The sequence below is a fragment of the Aegilops tauschii genome, chromosome 4 (genome assembly GCF_002575655.3).
Source record: "Aegilops tauschii subsp. strangulata cultivar AL8/78 chromosome 4, Aet v6.0, whole genome shotgun sequence".
NCBI classification, from domain to species: Eukaryota; Viridiplantae; Streptophyta; class Magnoliopsida; order Poales; family Poaceae; genus Aegilops; species Aegilops tauschii.
The window spans coordinates 497687188-497703411 of record NC_053038.3 but is presented as its reverse complement, the minus strand read 5'-3'; the positions used below and the strand labels follow the sequence as shown (position 1 = coordinate 497703411).

General features: G+C 43.6%; 2 protein-coding genes across 2 annotated transcripts; one reads left to right on the top strand and one right to left on the bottom strand.

The window, feature by feature from the left end:
* The first annotated feature begins 5381 nt into the window (after nucleotides 1–5381).
* Nucleotides 5382–5774, top strand: LOC109735439 (uncharacterized). The gene has a single exon (XM_020294650.1). The coding sequence runs from the start codon at nucleotides 5382–5384 to the stop codon at nucleotides 5772–5774; it is 393 nt and encodes a 130-aa protein (XP_020150239.1).
* A 6340-nt stretch (nucleotides 5775–12114) lies between these two features.
* LOC109756382 (protein neprosin-like) lies at nucleotides 12115–15420 on the bottom strand. Its single transcript, XM_040387593.3, has 6 exons — nucleotides 15296–15420; nucleotides 14719–14844; nucleotides 13843–14022; nucleotides 13016–13069; nucleotides 12761–12907; nucleotides 12115–12583 (listed from the first exon to the last, which is right to left on the bottom strand). Exons 1-6 carry the CDS (start codon nucleotides 15392–15394, stop codon nucleotides 12221–12223), a joined length of 969 nt encoding a protein of 322 aa, XP_040243527.1. The 5' UTR covers nucleotides 15395–15420; the 3' UTR covers nucleotides 12115–12220.
* Between the last annotated feature and the right edge of the window lie 804 nt (nucleotides 15421–16224).

The window sequence follows — 16224 nt, the reverse complement described above, 5'->3', positions numbered from 1 at the left end:
CTTCGTTTAATCCGTGGCCCCTGTTTCGAGTTGCAAATATGAGCAACAGAATCAGTATCAAATACTCAGGCGCTACTACGAGCATTAGTAAGGTACACATCAATAACATGTATATCAAATATATACCTTTCACTTTGCCATTCTTCTTATCCGCCAAATACTTGGGGCAGTTCCGCTTCCAGTGACCAGTCCCTTTGCAGTAGAAGCACTTAGTTTCAGGCTTAGGTCCAGCCTTGGGCTTCTTCCCGGGAGTAGCAACTTGCTTGCTATTCTTCTTGAAGTTCCCCTTCTTCCCTTTGCCCTTTTTCTTAAAACTAGTGGTCTTGTTAACCATCAACACTTGATGCTCCTTCTTGATTTCTACCTCCGCAGCCTTTAGCATCGCGAAGAACTCGAGAATTGTCTCTTCCATCCCTTGCATGTTATAGTTCATCATGAAGCCTTTATAGCTTGGTGGCCGTGATTGAAGAACTCTGTCAATGACACTATCATCAGGAAGATTAACTCCCAGCTGAGTCAAGTGGTTATGGTACCCAGACATTTTGAGTATGTGTTCACTGACAGAACGTTTCTCCTCCATCTTGCAGCTATAGAACTTGTTGGAGACTTCATATCTCTCAACTCGGGCATTTGCTTGAAATATTAACTTCAACTCCTCGAACATCTCATATGCTCCATGACGTTCAAAACGTCTTTGAAGTCGCGATTCTAAGCCGTAAAGCATGGCACGCTGAACTATCGAGTAGTCATCAACTTTAGTCTGCCAGACGTTCATAACGTCCGGAGTTGCTCCTGCAGCGGGCCTTGCACCTAGCGGTGCTTCCAGGACGTAATTCTTCTCTGCAGCAATGAGGATAATTCTCAAGTTACGGACCCAGTCCGTGTAGTTGCTACCATCATCTTTCAACTTAGCTTTCTCTAGGAACTCGTTAAAATTCAAGGGAACGGCAACACAGGCCATTGATCTATAACAACATAGATATGCAAAAACTATCAGGACTAAGTTCATGATAGATTAAAGTTCAATTAATCATATTACTTAAGAACTCCCACTTAGATCGACATCCCTCTAGTCATCTAAATGATCACGTGATCCATATCAACTAAACCATGTCCGATCATCACGTGAGATGGAGTAGTTTTCAATGGTGAACATCTCTATGTTGATCATATCTACTATATGATTCACGTTCGACCTTTCGGTCTCAGTGTTCCGAGGTCATATCTGCATATGCTAGGCTCGTCAAGTTTAACCCGAGTATTCTGCACGTGCAAAACTGGCTTGCACCCGTTGTATGTGAACGTAGAGCTTACCACACCCGATCATCACGTGGTGTCTCGGCACGACGAACTATAGCAATGGTGCATACTTAGGGAGAACACTTATACCTTGAAATTTAGTGAGGGATCATCTTATAATGCTACCGCCGTACTAAGCAAAATAAGATGCATAAAAGATAAACATCACATGCAATCGAAATATGTGACATGATATGGCCATCATCATCTTGTGCTTTTGATCTCCATCTCCAAAGCACCGTCATGATCTCAATCGTCACCATCTTGACACCTTGATCTCCATCGTAGCGTCGTTGTTGTCTCGCCAACTATTGCTTCTACAACTATCGCTACCGCATAGGGATAAAGTAAAGCAATTACATGGCGATTGCATTTCATACAATAAAGCGACAACCATAAGGCTCCTGCTAGTTGCCAATAACTTATACAAAACATGATCATCTCATACAATAACTTATATCTCATCATGTCTTGACCATATCACATCACAACATGCCTTGCAAAAACTAGTTAGACGTCCTCTACTTTGTTGTTGCAAGTTTTACGTGGCTGCAACGGGCTTCTTACCTACGCATCAAAACCACAATGGTGTTTCGTCAAGTTTGCTGTTTTAACCTTCAACAAGGACTGTCCGTAGTCAAATTCGATTCAATGAAAGTTGGAGAAACAGACACCCAGCAGCCACCTTTATGCAAAACAAGTTGCATGTCTGTCGGTGCAACCGGTCTCTACGGGTTCGAGAACTATGTAGACATGACCGAGACACATCGCCGGCCAATAACCAATAGCGGAACATGGATGCTCATATTGGTTCCTACATATTCCACTAATATCTTTATCAATCAGACCACATAATAACATACGCCATTCCCTTTGTCATCGGTATGTTACTTGCCTGAGATTCGATCATCGGTATCATCATACCTAGTTCAATCTCGTTACCGGCAAGTCTCTTTACTTGTTCCGTAATGCATCATCCCACAACTAACTCATTAGTCACATTGTTTGCAAGGCTTATAGTGATGTGCATTATCGAGAGGGCCCAGAGATACCTCTCCAACACACGGAGTGACAAATCCTAATCTTGATCTATGCCAACCAAACAAACACCTTCAGAGACACCTGTAGAGAATCTTTATAATCACCGAGTTACGTTGTGACGTTTGATAGCACATGATGTCTACTACACAACCTTCTTCTTGTTGACGTTGTTGGGCCTCCAAGTGCAGTGGTTTGTAGGAAAGTAGCAAATTTCCCTCAAGTGGATGACCTAAGGTTTATCAATCCGTGGGATCATAGGATGAAGATGGTCTCTCTCAAAAACCCTGCAACCAAATAACAAAGAGTCTCTTGTGTCCCCAACACACCCAATACAATGGTAAATTGTATAGGTGCACTAGTTCGGCGAAGAGATGGTGATACAAGTGTAATATGGATGGTAGATATAGGTTTTTGTAATCTGAAAATATAAAAACAGCAAGGTAGCAAGTGGTAAAAGTGAGCGTAAATGGTATTGCAATGCTAGGAAACAAGGCCCTTTCACTAGTGCAAGTTCTCTCAACAATAATAACATAATTAAATCATATAACAATCCCTCAACATGCAACAAAGAGTCACTTCAAAGTCACTAATAGCGGAGAACAAACGAAGAGATTATTGTAGGGTACGAAACCACCTCAAAGTTATCCTTTCTGATCGATCTATTCAAGAGTCCGTAGTAAAATAACACGAAGCTATTCTTTCCGTTCGATCTATCCTAGAGTTCGTACTAGAATAACACCTTAAGACACAAATCAACCAAAACCCTAATGTCACCTAGATACTCCAATGTCACCTAGATACTCCAATGTCACCCCAAGTATCCGTGGGTATGATTATACGATATGCATCACACAATCTCAGATTCATCTATTCAACCAATACAAAGAACTTCAAAGAGTGCCCCAAAGTTTCTACCGGAGAGTCAAGACGAAAACGTGTGCCAACCCCTATGCATAAGTTCAAAAGGTCACTGAACCCGCAAGTTGATCACCAAAACATACATCAAGTAGATCTTGTGAATATCCCATTGTCACCACAGATAAGCACATGCAAGACATACATCAAGTGTTCTCAAATCCTTAAAGACTCAATCCGATAAGATAACTTCAAAGGGAAAACTCAATCCATTACAAGAGAGTAGAGGGGGAGAAACATCATAAGATTCAACTATAATAGCAAAGCTCACGATACATCAACATCGCGCCGAATCAAGAACACGAGAGAGAGAGAGAGAGAGAGAGAGAGATCAAACACATAGTTACTGGTACATACCCACAGCCCCGAGAGTGAACTATTCCCTCCTCTTCATGGAGATCGCCGTGATGATGAAGATGGCCACCGATGAGGGATTCCCCCTCCGATAGGGTGCCGGAACAGGGACCCGATTGGTTTTTCGTGGCTACAGAGGCTTACGGCGGCGGAACTCCCGATCTAGGTTATTTTCTGGAGGTTTGGGTATTTATAGGAATTTTTGGCGTCGCTCTCACGTCAGGGGGGCTCTCCGAGTCGTCCACGAGATAGGGGACGCGCCCAGGGGGTAGGGCGCGCCCTCCACCCTCGTGGACGGCTCGGGACTCTTCTGGCCCAACTCTTTTACTCAGGGGGCTTCTTTTGGTCCATAAAAAATCATCAAAAATTGGCATGTCAATTTGACTTCGTTTGGTATTCCTTTTCTGTAAGACTCAAAAACAAGGAAAAAACAGAAACTGGCACTAGGCTCTAGGTTAATAGGTTAGTCCCATATAAAACAGCATATAAATGCATATAAACATCCAAGATGGATAATATAATAGCATGGAACAATAAAAAAATATAGATATGTTGGAGACGTATAAGCATCCCCAAGCTTAATTCCTGCTCGTCCTCGAGTAGGTAAATGATAAAAATAGAATTTTTTATGTGGAATGCTACCTAACATAATTATCAATGTAATCTCTTTATTGTGGCATGAATGTTCAGATCCATAAGATTTAAAACAAAAGTTTAATATTGACATGAAAACAATAATACTTCAAGCATACTAATAAAGCAGTCATGTCTTCTCAAAATAACATGGCCAAAGGAAGCTATCCCTACAAAATCATATAGTCTGGCCATGCTCTATCTTCAGCACACAAAATATTTAAATCATGCACAACCCCGATGACAAGCCAAGCAATTGTTTCATAATTTTGATGTTCTCAAACTTTTTCAACTTTCACGCAATACATGAGCGTGATCCATGGACATAGCACTATAGGTGAAATAGAATGGTTGTTGTGGAGAAGACAAAAAGGAGAAGATAGTCTCACATCAACTAGGCTTATCAACGGGCTATGGAGATGCCCATCAATAGATATCAATATGAGTGAGTAGGGATTGCCATGCAACGGATGCACTAGAGCTATAAGTGTATGAAAAGCTTAACAAAAGAAACTAAGTGGGTGTGCATCCAACTCGCTTGCTCATGAAGACCTAGGGCAATTTGAGAAAGCCCATCATTGAAATATACAAAGCCAAGACAAGAGAAGACAGCAGCCAACTGCCGACAAACTCCTCATGTATACCGCTATGCACAGCCTGCATCTGATGTCTCCAGATGTGATGTATTGCTCTAAGAGCATCTCCAACAGCGGCGCCAAAAGACGCGCGCGCGGGGTAAATTTTCACTTTAGTGCGCGCGGGACGTTTTCGCGCGCTCCAGCGGAGGCGGGAAACTAGCGCACGCGGGAAAAGGTGGCAGCTCACGCGCTAGATTTGGCGCACCGCATCCGGCGCGCCTATAAATTGCGGCGCTCGCCACGCGGCCTCCACACTGCTACGCGTGCTCTCCCCGCTCCCTCTGCCGCTTGCTCGCCACTTGCTCGCCCCGTCACCACCGCGCCACCATGCCGCCGGGGATCGTCTGGCTACTGCGGCGTCTGCGAGCGCCCCGGGGGCACCTACTACGCCGAGATCCGGTCCGGCGACGTCCGGCTCAGCCTCGGCACGTTCGAGACCGCACACGAGGCCGCCCACGCGTACACGCGGCGGCGTGGCGCCTACAAAGGCCTCCGTCGTAGATGAACTTCCGCGACGTCTACACGCGCGAGCAAGCGCAGGCCGTCGCTCCTCCGCCTCGTCTTATCACGGACCAGGACCGTGCGGAGCACCGTCGGCGGCAGCGCCGCCTCCTCATCGCCGAGGAGGACGAGCGAGCCATGGCGGAGTGGCGCCGGCGCCACCTGGAGGACGTCGCCAACGAGCGCGCCTACTGGGCGGAGAGGACGGCAAGGCGCCGCGCAGAGCGGGCGGACAGGCGTCGGCGGAAGGCACTGGCCATATCGCAATGCGATATCATTGAAGCAGGTGGGGAGTCGATCTTTGAGGATAATGATCCTCGTTGGGAGGACATTTGGCTCGATACCTCGGACAACACCAGCGAGGATGATGATGATGAGGACGACACGGAGTAGGTTGTAGTTGCATCATAGTTTATCTAGTTGCACCGTAGTTTTTATTATGTAGTTGCACCGTAGTTTTATTATCTATCTATGCTATAAACTATGTAAAATATCTATGTATCGTTTTATCTATGCTATGATGAACTATGTATCGTTTATTTTATATCTAAAAAATACCTATGCAACCTAGTCCGGAGTGTTCGTGCGAGAGCGCGCGCTATATTTTAGCGCGACTACTGGAGCTACGCGCGCGTTAAATTTACCGCGGCCGCTGGAGCCAGCGCTCCCGACCGCGCCAAAGCAGGCGATCGGCGCGCTGCAAACTCATTTTTAGTGCGCCGCGCGTTGGGCGGCTGTTGGACATGCTCTAATGTGCTTCCATTCCATGTGTGAATTAAAGTCATCACATAGTTTTTTGGACATGCTAAACCTGCCGGAAGGATTCAATTGATCTCATCACTGCAATCCAATATCCGTCACAGGTAGCTCAGCCATTGATGCCAGCCATTACAATTGATCGGGTAGGCTAGAAGAACAATCATGCCTACCATCGACTCCAACTGCGAGAGCAATGAATCAACCCATCAAGTACTGCCTAAGTGTGGCTGGACGGCTAGGATTTCTGGATCCCGACGCCACTATACCGGTCGAGTCCACGAGGACATGCCCTTTGCTGCTGGTCACTGATGCATGCGTGTGCGTATAATGATTAGATGTGATCAGTAGGATGTTCGGATAGGCAGTATTTTTTTTTTACAGTTGTGTCTATGTTCTGCTCAATATTCACATGCCAATGATCATGCTGACTTCATGGCGAAGAATAGAAGTGACTTAATGTGCAAATATAATTGTTAGCGTATTCATCTATCTTATATGTCTATTTTTCTAATTTTGTTTGCGAATATCTATCTTACATGTCTAACCTACAATATAAATTGGAAACTGTAGCCAGAATTGTTTTGGCATATCCGGTATTATCATTACAAAAACGAAAGCTGGTAGAGTATAATTGAGAAAACAATATAAATTAGACTCTTATATTGTTCAGGAAAAGAATGAATGGTCACGGAGGGTCATAAGCACAATATGTTATTCAAGTATATAACCATAGATAGATGTCTTAATATAATTGAAGTATCAAAACTAATCATGTGTAAATATAATTATTTGCGTATTCATATACATTATATGTCTAACCTACAGTATAAATTGGAAAACTGTAGTAAGAATAGTTTTGGCATATCCTGTATTATCATTACAAAAACTAAAGGTGGTAGAGTATAATTGAGAAAAACAATATCACTCTTATATTGTTCTGGAAAAAAATGAATGCTCATGGATGGTCATAAGCACAATATGTTATTCAAGTATATAACCATATATATATGTCTTACTACAAATTCATTCAGTTTAGACATATTATTTATTTTAGGTAGTCTAATTATAAACATCTATCGATGATTTTCACTGCAATTCCAGTTTACTTATCCTATTTTCAATTTGCTTTGGTTTGGCAGGGTGGATTTTACAAACATTTTTCTCCGTTTCTCATGTGGATTTATGTCTTAAGTAATTGGCTATACATAGTAGTTAGTCTCGGATGCTCATACTAACTTTTGATTGAAAGGAAAATAATTATTCACACTTTCTTTGATGAAGCTGATATATGTTTAGCTCACAATATGTTATTACGGTCAACCATGACTATTTTGAGGTGCCCGTGCGATCGCACGGATTGGCGACTAGTGTGCTAAATTCTCCACACAAGACACAAGTGACAAACTTGGAAAATAACAAAATCCATGAGACAGAGAAGAACAAATCACCTGGCGCCCCTTTCCCTTGTCTGCAGCTTTGTTGTGCTATTTGTCTCCAACAGTGCAAGATCGATGTTGCTAGTCTGACCCAAAAATATCAAAACTTTCAATATCTCAGGAATCTGGAAGGATATGCTTGTTCATCTGTTGCTGGATGGGATGAAATGGGATGGACAGATGCTTAATCAGTAGTAATTGCATTGCTCTGGTGATGTGGGCACCAAGCCCGGCATCAACGTAGGAAAATAGATTAGATAGATGAATTGACTCGCAGTTGAATAATTCTAGATAAAATGAACGTAAAGAGAAACATAAGCAAGAGGTGTGTGCGAGGGTACTTGATGGCGGCCACGGCTATTGTGATGAGGATTGTGCGGAGGCCGTGGTCGGCCACGCCGCGCCTTCCCTCAGGTCACTGCGGCCAGCGCGACGCCCTCGTCCAGTCTCTCCTGCTTCTTCAACGACACAGCCCGGACTCCCGGCCCCCTTCAGCTCTGCGAGCTCCGCTCCGCTGCCACGGGTGATCTGCTCCTCCACGAGTCCGCCGCGGGTGTGGAGGCTCACGACTTCGAGAGGATAGGAGGTCTGGGGTTGGGCGAGGTGACTTTGATGCGATGCGCCGCAGCAACCAGCAGGCCGCGGCACATGTATGGACGGGGGAAGAGCTGCCGTGTGTGGTTGCCGTGGCTGTGGGCTCTCAGCGGTGGTGGGTATGGCTGTAGCTACTTGGAGCTCGGAAGAGAATGGAGAGACGGAGGTGACGGCGGCGGCACATGCCAATTTTTGGGCAGAGATGAGCTAGCAGCCCAGCGGCGGCGGCGGCTTGCCGGAGAGGGAGACGAAAAAAAGGGATCGGTCGCATGGCGTGGTGGTCAACACGGATCGTACATCTCGATTGCACGCTGACAGTCGGGACCCACTGGCCCTGTACATTCCTCGAGCCGGATTTGGCAAATCCGGCCCCTCAAACGCCCGTGGGCCCCGACGCGTCCGCGGACACTAACCAGGCACCCCTCAAATGTTACGCCATACGTCCGCATACTGTAAATTCCGATCCTCAAATCCATGCACGTCGATCATATGGTACAAAGTGTCGAATGCCAAATTTCGAAACAAAGCAAAGCAAATCATAGTTCAACGAATCGGACATAGCAAAATGAAATCAATGTCCGATCGTGACGGATGTCCTCGGGTCACTGGCTGGGCGCCTGCTCCGAGCAGAATGCGTCCTGCTCGTCCTGCTCCGCCTGCATCCGGGTTGCCTGCCCAACTGCATCCGGGCCGCCTCCTCCGCTTGCATCCGAGCCGCAGCCACCCTCGCCGCCTTGTAGTCCCTCCGGTCGTTGATCTCCTTCTTCTTGTCCGCAAGCCACTTCTTCGCATGCTCATCCAAGACAGTCTCGTCCGCCAACATGATCTTCGCATCTTCCGCGTCCCGTGCGAGTTGCAACCTCTCCTTCTCAAGCTCTATGTCGCCAAATGTCTTGGCCTTCTCGAGCTCCCATTTGATCGCCGCTTGTTGCTTCTCCAACTCGATCTTCTCCCTCTCAATTTCCAGCTTCTTCTCCGCCCTCGTCTGATCCCACTCCATCATTTCCTTTTGCGCATCCAACATGAGCTTGTACCTCTCCTCCTTCTTGTTCTCCCTCACCGAAAAAATGCCCGTCCATGTTGACGACATTTTGGTAGCCGCGGCATCACAGGCGGCACGTGCCTTCTCCCACTTGTTTCCCATGACTTGGCGGTTGTCCTTTGGCACGCTAGCTTTTCGATTCTCCACGACAACATCATCCTCTTCATCGTCCAACCCAATTGATTGGTTGGATCTTGAATCATTATTCCTCTTCTTGCCGGACTTGAGGTCGGCCACAAGTTAGTTCCACTTCGTCTTGCCATTCAATATGACCCAACAATGGCTAAAAGCAAATGGCTTCTTCTCCATCCCGTGATACAAAGTGGACGCCACCGCCGTCTAGCAAACAACAAATGTATGGGTACGAGAATGCAAATACAAGAAGCATATGCAATAGACGACAAGATGGGGCAATCGAGCTGATGTGAGTTGCAACTCCCATCCCATTTTGAGGGCGTTTGGTCACTTGTGAGAAGTAGCCGACGTACTTGTTCACTCCCCCTTGAATGATCCCCCAACGATGTTGGAGAGATGCCACATTGCGAGTGGTCATGATAGGATGCGGCTCCATATACTCCTTTTGCTCGTGATACTCCTTCCAAATCTTCGTCCAATAGGTGTTCCCCTTTTGCTCGGTGCCGCATATAGGATCCATCGTTGTGGCCAACCAAGCTTTGACCAACAAGATGTCCTCAAATCTTGAGAATCCAGACCTCTTGCCTTCGGCGTATTGGTCTTCTTCTTCTTCTTGCTCGGATTGGGATCGGATGTTGTCCCAACTTCAAATGCGGTGGTGGCCTCCAATTCATACTCCATTTCGGTCGATTCGTCATTGTCATTGATCATGCTCGACAAGAACGCCTCCTACATGATTAAGATTTGAAAGCATTCATCATGAGCGAAATGAACTAGTGGCCTATGCTAAAATATGATCAGACAAGAGTTAAGGAAACGTATCGACTCTTGGTCGGTCATTCTGTCGAACATGTTGAGCGCAGCCCAGGCATTGCAGGAGCCCGTGCTCATCCGCGCCCGAACGAGCTGCAGAGAGTCACACATGTCAACTGCCGGCATCTGCGTGGGCGGAAAGCTCTCCGGAATGGCCCAGCCGGTGCTCGGATCATCATGTGTCCCAAGTGGGTCGGACAGCGGAATCCGCGTAGGCGCTCAGAGGGAAGGGGTGCGGGGATCCGAGCACGGCGGAGGAGACAGCTGCTCCACCATCTCTGAACCTCCATGCGACGCCACCACTGCCTCCCGCTCTTGCTGCCGGCGTCGCCGCAACTTGCGGGCGATGTTCTCCGCCTTGCAAGTCCCCGCCGACGAAATCATGCCTCCGACGGACGAGGCGGACTGCGTCTCCGTCGTGGTGGTGTGGGTCGGGCTGGACAACATCTCCGGCGGTGGATCGGTACCGGAGGTGAGGATTGGAAGCAAGGGTGGAGGCCGGCGAGGGTTCGGGCGCGGGAATGGTTGGAGGGCGGCGGGATTGGAGGAGGAGGAAGGGTTTGGTAGATTTGGTGTAATTTAGGGTGGGGTCGGGCTGTCGGGTCCAACGTGGCGGGCGTGCCCGGGTGCCCCAATATCCGCCCCATATTTGGGCTGGATATGGGGGGTGCCTGTCAGGCCGGGCGTTTTAGGGCCTTTTGAGAGGCCCGTCTGGTTAAAAAAATCGTGACCGAGCAGTGACCGGGCGGCCCGCTCGGGCGTATGAGGCGGGTTTGAATTTATAAAACTAATTGAATACCTGTCAATCTTTTTTAGTGTCCACCAAATATACGAAATTAATTGCTTTATAGGAAACTAATTGCTATAGGCATAAACCTTTATGCGGTGCCAAATGGATTAAATACATACATGCTACACTTGCCTTCAAGAGGAGGACAATGCGGAACATATTTTGGTCGAGTGCGTGTACAAGAGGGAAGTGTGGCACAACATCTTTGATACACTGGGCTTGGGCGGGAGAATACCGGAGGCACAGGATTACCTGTTGGACTGGTGGCTGGAACGGAGGGTGGCCTTTAGTAGGGGAAGTAAGCGAGGCTTTGATACTCTCATCATTGCCGTCATTTGGGCATTATGGAAGCAACGGAATGCGAGTGTTCCACAAGATTAGCCAGCAGATGAACGCTACGGATTTGGCCAATGTCATCCTGGGAGAGCTGAGGGAGTGGAGGTCGGCCGGCCTGGGTGTTGGTGGTTTTGACGCGTTTTGTGAGAGAGTAGGCATAGTATAGTGTGTGGGTTGTAAACGGTTGTGTGCCTTAGACGGATGTACGCATCCACCATAAGACATCTTGTACATTGTCTTTGCTTCCTTCTATAAAAAATATGGTATGTCATTGGAGTACTCTCGAAAAAAACTCTTCCCATACACCACCACCCTTGTTCATCGTCGGAGCACCCTCCATGCTTACTGGTCGCCGCCATGTGAGGGAGAAAAGGGTAAGGAGATGTAATTCGTGGGTTGCAGATGGAGTGGGAGAAAAAAGCCGGCCATGTTTGAACCGAAAAATCTGTACTGGAGAAAAAAACAAAAGTGGGTGGACGTGGCTATAGGGCTTGACAAAAGGAGCAGAACATGGACACGAGAGAAACGGGAACACTACGTATTTTTTATATAGGGGAGAAAATACAAGGAGAGATAGGAGAGAAGAGTTATGTTACAGTAATGAGGCCTCACGAACCCATGTCAGAAATGAGAAGAACAATTAATGACTACTCACGATCTTGCGGTGCATACTCCTTTTTACCGTTCCACATGTAATAGGACATCAGACCAACATAATCAGTATATTACCTCACAGGAAAACATGCAAGGATTCCATATGCACCCTCGATAGGTAGTTCGTTTTAAGTGAGAAGGATGCATGTTTGTGCGGAGCAAGGATTCATAGTATAGCTTAATGTAAACATGTGAATATTCCATTCATAATTTGCTGCCATCCATGTGATTTTATTTGGCAACTAACACTAAAGCGAGACCAAAATCAAAGTATCACAACTTATCTCACGCAACCTCCTGGCCCGCCATAGAAACATCGAGCATGATCAATAGGAGTAATAGAGTGGCATTTGCCATCAGTGACTAATGGGGTTAGGTTTCCCGTGATTGGGCTGCTATTCCCATCCTGGTTGATGAATCGAAGGTCAGTGAATGATGCGGCGCGACCCTTGCCACCATTTGGGAAGGCGCCGCTGCCCATTGGAGGAGTTGGAAGTGCTTTTGTAGATTTAACAAATCCACCAAAAGACATTACATTTGCCTTTTGTGCTAAGTAGCTGAATATGGACTTTGGAAAATATCCCACCCCTGTGGGGATGTTGTTGAAGCCGTAATAGACCCACCAGTCACCACTTGTCTTGTCCTGAAATTGTTTAGCCTTCAGGTTAAAGCCCTTAACATTTAATTTATACTTTTGACATAAGTTATGACCATTTTTTCAGGTTATAAAAATGATGCACCTTTATCAGCCGTGTAGTAACATCGTCAGAAGGGAAAAATCATGACCGTGAAATGCATACAAAAAGTATGCAACTCTTACCTTAAGCACTCTGAGAGTGATATTTTGAATAGGTCCAGGAACATGAGAAACCGGATGTATAGCATCACCTGGAGCTATAACAGCGTCATTTACACGTACAAAACCAGGGCAGTCCATGTTGTAGCAGCCGGTTTCAAACCCATCTCTCTGTTGCATACATTTTCATTTGTGTTCTATCAGAGTAAGATCACTTTTTCTACGGGAAATAGTAAGACACTTTTAAAATCATAATTCACAGCATCATTATCACAGTACCGTCCATAAGGTATAGAAGTGAGGGTGTGAGTCACCATAGCGTTCTGGACGAATCTGTTAAACAAAGGATACGTGTAAGTTAAAAATATGTTATCACACGCAAAGTTTAAAACCGATGAAGATGTGAGAAAGCAATCCATTCAATGGAGAATAAATCAACTTGTTACGGCATCCACACTTTGTGAAGTAAGTCAAAGTTTTACGAGTGTTGACACTTGACTCATAGAGTCTAGCCCAGAATTCAGAAAATAGTTCCACATGTTCATGTAGACATGACTAACGTATCTGTAAAAATTTCTCAAGAATCGTTTCATTTGGGCTACACCAATACACAAAAAAGACAAATATGTGGAAGAAATGCTATCTTGATGAAAATTTACATGTAGCTAGTATCAAAGCGTACATGTAGAAAAAAATATACAAGACTTCTATACTTTACAAATATGTTTTGGGAAAGAAGAGCAAATGGGCTCACTTGAGCCCGAACACCATTTTGAGTTCCTAGTAGCTTTGCACATATTTTCATTGATTCTCCAATTTAGTTCTTAAGTGTTGTCTAGCACTTAAATCAGGAGAAAACTAGGACAAGTTTCTTAGTTTTCGATGGGCATAGTTATACCAAAAAATAATAACTGAGTATCGTTTCATTTTGTATGAACATCCAATCTGAGCTCAAGGATGATTAGGGAACTTTGTAAGTTTGCATGGCATATTTCTGTCACATGATTATTGCAATACCATATTTAAAGCAATTGATTAATATATCCAACTTATTATTTTAATTGAGAGGCTATGTGAATGGGAAGAGAAAGAAATATGATTCTTACATGCCAGCCAACTTGAATCTCATTATAGCTTGATTTATTACTATCTCCGTAATGAGAAACCCAAAATGTAGTCGAACTCCACTGACCATGTTTTAATTCGTGGCCATACACATCCATGGTGGCATGTAAGCCATAGTAGCTGGCCTCAGGACCTCTAGATGATGTATAGTATCCTGCAGTCTGCAAGATGAAAACACTCAAATAAACAACACAACTCATAGAGAAGTAGGGTGACTTATAGGAATGCATAATGCTTATACCTGAAATCATTCTAGAGACATGAGCTTTACTTACAAACTATTTTTCAATCTACATGGTGTTTGGTCTTGTATTAAAATGAGCGAATGAAAACACCTAAAAGGAAAATAGTAAAAGTAATGGACAACTTGTTCTTGGCAATTTGTTTAAGATGATATTATGTCCATTGAGACATACTATTTCACGATTTCTATTTGGCTTGGTGGTTATGAACGTTTCCCCTGCTTAGATAAAATCCTCTAACAAATGATTACATAATACATGCAAATATGCATAGTATGCTTATCGACATAATACCATGGCCTTCTCACAAACATAAATCTTGGCAACTAGTGTTGTTGTTATCTAGAGCAGTTTTCATTCATAGTTTCAAACCTGTCAAAATAGAAAGTACTGCAACATCATACTAAGTTATATTCCATTATATACATGTAAGTATACTTATTGATAGTTGAATATTATAACAAGTACCATATTTCCGAAAATGGTTGTGCCATGATACATATTACAGATTTCAAATAATATATTGTGGTCATTGCGCCTATTAAAGTATGATATTGGGTAATCCTATATAAAATACTTAAGAAAACATGGTGAAAATAAGAAAGTGTAGCTCACATATGCTTCATCTTGTGAACTAGATTCTTGTCCAAAAGTTGTTGCTTCAATGGAGTTTGACTTCAAACTTGTGAGAATTCGTTTGGCTGAACCATGGAGGAAATCTTCTGGTGGTGAATTATTTTCCTTCAAACAAAAATGTAAATGCGTATTTTCAGACACATTTGATGCAAGCAATATATGATGGTGGCAACAAGGGCCACTTGTAGTATCACTATATGTGCTCTATAGTTGTATCAAATGTCAAAAAGTCAATGTTTAAAAGAAGTGAATGGATTCTACAATAACAAGGTATCGGTGACAATAAAAAGAGTTACCCTAATATCAGATCTACCAACCCCACCTTGGATCGACATGATGGATACCAAGAAAGATCTTTATACAACAAGAAGCCCTTAGGATCTAAGATCCTTATAAACCAATTCCTATCCACAACCCCGACCATCTCAATTATATCTACAACGCTACCACAACATAATATAATTTATGTCACAAAAGAAATACTAGCCCTCATATCAATACACCCATGTAATAGTTATATAAAATACTATAGTATTACAATATATAATAGTGTTACCTCTTGAATAGCAGTAAACAACCGAACACCACTTATTTGAAGAGCATGAAAAAAGAAACATAGAGCAATCGCTTGTGGAATTAGAGCAAGCCTAAACATGTTTGTATGTGAAAGATGTAAATCACCGTATGCACCGAGAACTATATATAGAGGGGGTTATGAAATCTTTCACGAAAAGAGCATTTATTGTGGCATATATTTTATTGATATGAAAATTCTTTCTTTAGTATGTTCGTAAAATATTTCTTTAATGCCATTAAACCATACGATATTTATTTTTATAAGGTGTAAATCTTTCTCGAGCAAGCAACATATAAAACTAATTGAATATCTGTCAATCTTTTTTAGTGTCCACCAAATATACGAAATTAATTGCTTTATAGGAAACTAATTGCTATAGGCATAAACCTTTATGTGGTGCCAAATGGATTAAATAAATACATGATACCTCTAGGTAGATCTTATTTTTTTAGCACCATGTTGTAGACCCCCATTGATCATTAAAAAATAAAGGTATACTCATATAGTTAAGTTTGCAGTAGCAAAATATTAAAATACTAATTATTTTATAGTATAAACCTTAACCCTCAAATTTAGAATTTTTTTAATATTTTTTAAGAAAAAATAAAACTTATAATTATAATACGAATTCAAAAAATTTAAGAAAAACACCTTCGTATTATGTGTACATATTGTTTGACACAAAACATGTTTAAAATAAACCATGTTTAGATTTGGAAGCTATATGTATGGAGACTAAAGTTTCTAGATAAAGGGATTGTAATATTTGAGAGGCGAGGTGACTATTAACCTCGGCTTATTATGTACTCCCTCTATAAACAAATACAAGATGTTCTAACTTTTTTGTGAATCGGATGCATATAGATATGATTAATGTGTTTGTTCACTTATTTCACTTCGTATATAGT

What these genes read in the sequence shown, in the direction of transcription:
- LOC109756382 (XM_040387593.3), bottom strand. Translation starts at nt 15,394, where the DNA reads ATGTTTAGGCTTGCTCTAATTCCACAAGCGATTGCTCTATGTTTCTTT. An exon ending in ACTTCTATACCTTATGGACG is followed by an intron (nt 12,908 to 13,015) that starts GTACTGTGATAA and finishes TGTATGCAACAG; the next exon opens with AGAGATGGGTTTGAAACCGG. An exon ending in TCACTCTCAGAGTGCTTAAG is followed by an intron (nt 12,584 to 12,760) that starts GTAAGAGTTGCA and finishes AAACAATTTCAG; the next exon opens with GACAAGACAAGTGGTGACTG.
- LOC109735439 (XM_020294650.1), top strand. Translation starts at nt 5,382, where the DNA reads ATGAACTTCCGCGACGTCTACACGCGCGAGCAAGCGCAGGCCGTCGCT.